Below are 7961 nucleotides of genomic sequence, written 5' to 3'. Positions count from 1 at the left end.
TTTAAAAGGAAGACAGTGATATTGCATTGGCAAATTCCCCATAGAAACAAAGAGTGGAACAAAAGAATAATGAAGGCACCTCAACTTTTCCTCATTTATGGAGGACAGTCTTATAATATGCATCCAGCTATCCTCCAATCACACACGCTGAAAATTGTTCCACTTTACTGCAGTTCTGTAACCATATGGGAACCAATCCTGTCTGTGTTCTGTGCACATCCAAAATTCCTGCTGAATGACCCACCCTGGGAGCGAGTTACCAGTGAACCAGAGCTGGGGCAGAAGGAGGGTGCGTGTGGGGGGAGGGGGGAGAGAGCCCCGGGCTGGGGCGGCAGGGGTGTGCAGGTGGAGGGGGAGAGAGCCCCGGGCTGGGGCGGCAGGGAGGGCGAGGGCGGGGGGGGCAGGGGGGGCATGTGGGGGGTGCGGGGGGGAGCCCAGGGCTGTGGTGGGGGCAGCAAAAAATTTTGTTGCTTGGGGCGGCAAAAAACCTAGAGCCAGCCCTGCCCACCGCTCCCTGCTTCCCTCACCAGTGCAGCCCCATTTCTCTGGATCCTTGTGCTTCCCAAATTCCCATCCCCAAATCCTTCCTGTTAGGCTCCCTGGTTTTCTTATTTCTATTAGAGTCCAGGCTACACTCTCCCCATGCAGCAAGTAGAACTGCTGCCTCTGATACATGTAGGTCAGGGGTGGGCAAACTTTTTGGCCCAAGGGCCACGTCTGGGTGGGGAAATTATATGCAGGGCCATGAATGTAGGGCTGGGGCAAGGGGTTGGAGTGCGGGGTGGGGTGCGGTGTGCAGGAAGGGGCTCAGGGCAGGGGGTTGGGGTGCAGGAAGGGGTGCATAGTGCAGCAGGGGGCTCAGGGCACAGGGTTGGGGTGCGGGGTGCAGGTGGGGTTCAGGGTGCGGGCTCCAGCCCAGCACCGCTTATCTCAAGTGGCTCCGGGGTGGAAGCGGCGCGCAGCAGGGCTAAGGCAGGCTCCCTGCCTGCCCTGGCCCTGCACCGCTCCCAGAAGTGGCTAGCATGTCCGGCAGTGGCTCCTGGGTGTGGGATGGGGCAGACAGCTCCGCCACATGCTGACCTCGCCTGTGGGTACCACCCCCGAAGCTCCCATTGGTCGCGGTTCCCTGTTCCTGGCCAATGGGAGCTGCGGGGGGTGATGCCTGCAGGCAAGGGCAGCGCACGGAGCCCTCTGATCCCTGTATCACCCAGGGGTCGCAGGGATGTGGTGCCAGCCACTTCCAGGACCGACGCTGAGCCAGGGCAGGCAGGGAGCCTGCCTTAGCCCTGCTGTGCCATGGGGCTGGCAATCCTGTGGGCCGGACTGGAAGCCCTGATGGGCTGAATTCGGCCCGTGGGCCGTAGTTTGCCCTCCCCTGATGTAGGTAGTAGCAGGGGGCACTAAAGATTCCTGGGACGTGGCATTCCAAAGTTACTGCATTACAGACAAACAGACAAATGCCACTGAGTTGAGTGTAGAGCCTCATATCTTTTGGCCAATTAATATACATTCACTGTTGTAGCAACATCCTCATGGTATAATTCAATGAGTTTTTGAGAGCTGAAGTGCAATTCATTCCCTGGGCACCCCAAACATATGTTAACAATGCTAAAAAAAGGCAGATTTCAATAAAGAGATCTGACACAGAAGTATAGTAGCATCAGTATTACAGCTTTTTAAGATATGTTTACATCTAAGTATCGTTTCTTAAGATTCTTTAAGCTCAGTTACTACAAGCCCTTCTTCTGCAACAACTTGGTGCAGCACCTAGCTTTCTGTCATACTTCAAAGTCTTGACAGACAGGGAGGGAGGAAGAACAGAACAAGGAGTAATGGTCTCAAGTTGCAGTGGGGGAGGTTTAGCTTGGATATTAGGAAAAACTTTTTCACGAGGAGGGTGGTGAAGCACTGGAATGGGTTACCTAGGGAGGTGGTGGAATCTCCTTCCTTAGCGGTTTTTAAGGTCAGGCTTGACAAAGCCCTGGCTGGGATGATTTAGTTGAGAATTGGTTGTGCTTTGAGCAGGGGGTTGGACTAGATGACCTCCTGAGGTCCCTTCCAACCCTGATATTCTATGATGAGACACAGCCCAGACATAGTATCTCATCAGCTACATTGCCAATACTCAAAATACATCTTAACCACACTCCTCTGCTCCTTCTTCTCCCTCTCCTAACATGTGAAGGAAAAGAAATATCCCCTGTTCCAAGATTCATTCAGAGCATAAGGCCCAGTCCTGCAAACCTTCTCTGTTGAACTCACTGCATTTAATGGGTGTTCCATGCGCACAACAGGCTTTCAGGATCAGGCCCAGAGACTTCCGAGGACGTTAGTAGGACTCAGGCAGTGCAAAGGCTTTGTTCTGGCCCACTGCACGGGGTGAATTTTGCCTATTGCAACTGGACCCTTGAGTCACAATGTTCTGTTTGTTCCTTATTTGGAGTGCTGTCAAGGTGGCTGTGCAAACAATTCTGGTGTGAGTGTATTTAATTACTCCTGGGGAATTCTGCGCCACTGCACGTGCTCAGTGTCATGTCCCCCCACAGATTCTCTTTACTTCCCTACCGAAAAATGGTTTCTGTGGGGGAGCAAAGAGAAGCTGCTCTAGTGCTCATTCACCCCTCCCTGGCAGCGCAGGTGCGTCTGTTCGGGCACTCAGAGCAGCCCGGGGAGAGGTAAGTCACCACAGGGGTGGGGCGGGGGATGTCTGGGGATGCCCTGGCTGCCCAGGGGCATTGGTTCTGGCGGGGGGGGGGGGGGGGGGAGGGGGAGGAGAGGGTCGACGGAGACCGAGTTCCTCCCTGCCTCTCACAGAGCAGCCCGGGCAGGATCAAATCAATACCCAGAAACCTCCCCTGACTGCAGGAAGCTCTGCACCGTGGGGGGGAGGAGGTTGGGTGCAGGGGGTGAGGCTCATTGGGGTGGGGGTTCAGGGTGCAGGGAGAGGGGTGAGGCTTGGCCGGGGGGGTGGGGGGAGGTTGGGTGCTGGCAGGTCCAGATGCATGGGGGTTGGATAGACAGGGGTAGCGGCTTCCGATACAGTGACCCCCCCCCCACTTCCTGGCCCCATTGCTCCTCAGCCTCACCCGAGCCTCACCCCTTGCATCGGGGTGATGCTCACGAGCCCCCAAATTCCCCTTTCCCCCCCCCCCGAGCCTCACTCCCTTCATCAGGAGCTCCCCACCCCACTGAGCCCCAACCAGCTGCACCTTGACCCCCACCCCACCAATCCCCACTCTCTCAGCATCCAGACCTCCCACTGATTCTCTCACACCCAGACCCTGCCCCGCTGCACCCTAACCACCTTCACCTGGACTCCCCTGCAGAGTTCCATTCCCCCTACACCCAGAACCCTCCCCACTCCAACCAAGCCCCTATGCATCCAGATTGCGCCACACAGAACCCTGATACTCTTGAGGGAATTCTGCACCAAAAATTAAAAATTCTGCACATTTTATTTGTCAAAAATAACACAGTAATCACATCTTTTCAATTATTTTGGTAATTTATTTCAAAATACCTGTCAGCAAAGAATTGAAAATGGTGTGATTATACTGTGTTATTTTGACAAATAAAATGTGCAGAATTTTGTAGAGTTTTAAAATATCGTGCACAGAATTGTAAAATTTTTGGCGCAGAATTCCTTCAGGAATAATAGTATTTGTGACACTTTCAGAACTAAAATTAACTCAACCCAGTGTTTGTAGAAAGCAAATAAGATTGCTAAGTAAAGCCAGTCAATATTTATTCAGGCCAATATTTCTATGCAAGAAAGTGCCTTCCTTAGAAAGAAAGAAAGGCTCTCTTAGCCTTCCAGGAGATTTGGAGAGGGGGAAGGAGAAAAGCAATTAGCTAATATGAAATGACATGCAACATCAACACTACTTACCTTTGTAAGGCCTTGTCTAGATGAGAAAGTTGTGCTGGTTTAAGTCAGTTTAGAAACCAAACTTAGCCAACATAACCTATGTTGATATAAATGACTCTCAAACTGAAACAGAGCATCTACACAAGATGTTGCACCGAATTTAATTAAGTCTGTTTCTAAACTAATTTAATCAGTACAATTTTCTCATGTAGACAAAGCCTAAGTTGTTTAGCCCATTCTAGAGAAGCTTAGCACAGTCTCAGCCTGTGTGAGAATCAAGGAGATGCTTTTTAGTTTCTTGGTACTGTTTCTTCTCCCTCACAAAGAAAATGTATTGTTTAAATGCAACTCTAATTTGGACTCAGCTACTACTGGGGGGAATGAGTGTCACCTGTCACTCAGAGAGGAGATTCTACAGTCAATCAGTAAAATAAGGCATATGTGGGTGCTACTGACCTGCCAAGGTCACAAAAAGGAAGCTTGGATTCTTACTCATTGATACCGAAGGGGGCGAAGTAACCTTAGGGGTTCCAGAGTAAGGTGACCCACCTTCTACAGCCCATGAGAGAAACATAAAAAAAGGATTCTGTAATCAAGAATGTAATCTTACCAGCTTCTACTGGCTTGGTCTTCTGATAAGTTGATGACAGTTTCTCAATATCTTCAAAAGTCGATGCATTCTATCAGTAATGAGAAAGTATCAACTACTACACAAAGCAGCACCAGTTCTCTCATCACATGCTCATTCAGTAAATAAGGCAGCACACACCTGCATGATCTTCTGCTGCAACATCCTAAATCAGGACTCCTACCTCCAAGGGCACAGGTTTATTTTATTTTTTTAAAGCCCATTACATTTTTGGGCCTAAAACATGAAAAAGGGAATGAATTCTTTCAATACACCAGACTATTTAGGGTTAACCTTCATTCAGAGACACACGTCACACTAGATTTCTATTAACAATAATTTTATTACTGATTAATCTCATTTATATATTGATGAGTCATAAAAGTAGGAGACAGAGAAATTTGCTGAATGCTTGTTATTTTGAATACAAAATAACCTTTCAGTCTGTATAACAGAAGGGTTTCTACCAAGATAAAACATCCAGCCTAAAACATAAAAAATAACTAGAAGCAAACCCTAAACAGAGAGGTAGTTTTGAGATAGGTGTTTAAATCAAGCAATAAAAATAACTAAATAAATGAAAGAGTTCCCTCAGTTAAAGATTTCCTGATATTTGGAATCATGGGTAAAATAATACACTGATACAGTAGAAGAGTTTGAAGCTTTGATACTTCTGTAAGTTAACAGATAGGTTTATTTAGTGTGGTAAGTGGGTCTGTATACAGACCATCATTCTTTAAACTTGTGAAATAAAGCAGTATTTTTTGAAGTTTACATCACAATTTGTCTTTGATAACAAGATTAAAGTTAGAATTGTGGGTTCTGATGAAATTCTCATGCAGGGGTGTATTAGACAGAGCTACTTTTAGTTTGTGGAGTGGGTAAGTGACTATTCAAACAGTTCGGTGTGCTACTTACTGCAGCAGGATGATGAAACATAGCAACATTCCCTTAAATTATAAATGGACAAATGAGGCAAACACAGAGGCAACTATTTTTAATTAGTTGAGAGGACATTCACAAGGTGTAAGATGAGGTACGGTCTGGTGGTTAGAAGAGAAGACTGGCCAGCTAGATTTCAGGGTTATATTTCTTAATTCTGCTCCTCTCTGTGTGGGACTTTTGCTATCACTTAAGTTCTGTGTTTTAATTTTTAATTCCCCCCCCCCGTATATAATGGGGATAATAATCACCTTAGTAAAATGCTTTGAGATCCTCAGATGAAAGGTGCTATATACTATAAAGAATTGGAGAGGAGAATTTCCTACGCAGGATACAAGTAGAGAGCTCAGAGCACTACAGATCCAGCCTCACTAATAATGGTGGAATTTTAAACCAATAGCCAGACTACTGAATTCATGATAATTTCAAACAACTTACCTTATCCATTCGATCCTTCTGTACCCCATACTTTCCACCAAACCCTTTTGAATAATCTAAAAAACAGGATAAAAAGGTCACAGTAGGCAGGTTTAATCTTTTCCCTTTAAGTTCTGTTAAATGCAAATGGCCATTTCAAAAAGCAGCTACATGCAGAATTCCAAAGACAGCAGCCAAAGAAAATGCAACTTGTTTTTGATGCAAATCAGGATATATATCTATATATAGATATATACACACATACACATATATCTATCTACAGAAGCCTCTTCATATACGAGCAGGCAAGATGTCGTGAGCTATGTGCATGCTTTTCACATTCTTTCAGTGAAAGTTAAGCTAATGATTGCTATGTTGACAGGAACCAAGCAAAAAATAAGGGATGGCCCCTCATAATGCACCACTTCTAGAGCACAGTCTTTCACAGTACTAATTGTTACTTCCTGTAGTATAGGTCATGTTACCCAAGCTATTTTCCTTTGTTCAGAGTAGTGTGCTATCAAGTTTGCAGTAACACTTGTCAGGGCACAAGTGTCACTTAAATACTCTTTATTTGCATGCCATTCATGGAATTGATCAAGTAAAGACACACAGCTGCCAAATTCACGTTTTCTCCTATTTCAGTATTGACCACAGGTTCATGCCAAATTAAGACAGGTGTTCCATGTATCTGCAATGGGAATATGTCACGTAGTTATCTTATTGCCTTATTTTAATAATGAGCAGTTACCATGTAAATGAAGAGTGCTTGAAGGTCTGTGCCTTGGAAAACTGACTTACAACTTCTTCCTCTGCTCCCATTCCCAAAATGGAATCAGGGACTTTGTGTGTGTATTTGAACGCCTAGTAAAGCTATCCTAGACTTCAAATGTTTAGAACTAGATCACGACAGTACGTAACATATTGGCTGCTGTTAGAAATAGTGTCTTTAGTGTATTGTCAAATCAGAATAAATGCATGGCTTTATTAACCACCTTTATACATTGCAATTATACTATTTTGATTTAGGGTTTCCAAAAAACTCTACGCTATCAGACTTCTCATTTTAAGATGTCATCGGAAAACTAGAACTTGTAGTTCATACCTGAATTATCTCACAATGAATAAAGGCAGCTTTATAACATGCTATAATTTACTACTATTTCAACTAAGGCAAAGGTTTACATTTGGACTTTTAAGCTAGTGTGATCTAATGCTGGTGTAGTGCCATGAACTAAATATTGGAAATCTGTTTCTATTTTATTAGCTGCAGCATTTGGAATTTTATGAACCCATATCCTTAATATTGGCTTGTTATGAGATCATGTTTAACAGCTCATTTTAAGGAAATAGCCTGATGTTGATAGATAACATGGGGATAGAAATTTAAAAAAAAAATGTCTTCTTTAGATTACTTATGGCACACATCAGTCTTTTTACATGACTATTTAAGTCTGTGTTAGAAGTGGCTGCACTAAGAAAGTTACAACTGGAGACTGTGCCTTGTTGAGACTCATGCTTGGCTAGTTTCTCCTTGTATTCAAACCCCAGAGCAGATGGGTCCTGCCTCTCTGTTTGAACACCGAATTTCCCTCCAAAACCACTCTTATAATCTGAAAAAGCCACATGTAATAAAGGAGGGGAAAAGGAACAGATAAGTTTAGTTAGAAATATTCAAAAGACATAACCATCAGCAGCAATTCTGATGAATCAGGAGTACTTTTAGAAGAATCTGAACACTCATTTTTAAGTGTATATTCAGAATGTCAACAATTCCACTTGGGATTAGGAAGAGGCCAGCTCCACTTAATATTAACAGGAATATAATAGAGACAATTCCATGTTCTTAGCTATATTTTGCAGCTCTTCCTATACTGCAGACAACACTTCTCTGCACAACTGTTTATACTGTATACATGCACTCAGATATTAAAATATGTTCATGATCAGATTATGTCTGTATTCATATGTACTCAAAAGATAAATATAATATGTGAGTAGGACAATATTTAGGAGCAAATTAAGTTTATTTCATGGATGCCATCAGGGCCGGCTCTAGGCACCAGCAAAACAAGCTGGTGCTTGGGGCGGCACATTTTTAGGGGC

At 44.6% G+C, this 7961-nt stretch overlaps 1 protein-coding gene across 3 annotated transcripts in view; it reads right to left on the bottom strand.

Moving 5' to 3' along the window:
• CTTN (cortactin) overlaps positions 1–7961 on the bottom strand; it is a 35906-nt gene that overhangs the window by 10720 nt on the left and 17225 nt on the right. For 2 of the 3 annotated variants that reach the window (XM_026651311.1, XM_026651310.1), the window contains 2 exons: positions 5877–5932; positions 4479–4548 (listed from right to left, as the gene is read on the bottom strand). In XM_026651311.1, coding sequence (XP_026507096.1) covers positions 4479–4548; positions 5877–5932 — 126 coding nt within the window. Of the gene's footprint in view, positions 1–4478; positions 4549–5876; positions 5933–7357; positions 7469–7961 lie in introns of all 3 variants that reach the window. The other variant, XM_026651312.1, reaches the window with a different exon arrangement.

The sequence above is a fragment of the Terrapene carolina genome, unplaced genomic scaffold (genome assembly GCF_002925995.2).
Source record: "Terrapene carolina triunguis isolate 2854851 unplaced genomic scaffold, T_m_triunguis-2.0 Scaffold96, whole genome shotgun sequence".
Taxonomy (NCBI): domain Eukaryota; kingdom Metazoa; phylum Chordata; order Testudines; family Emydidae; genus Terrapene; species Terrapene triunguis.
Note: the sequence above shows the minus strand (reverse complement) of the source record. Positions and strands in the feature narration are given on the sequence as shown.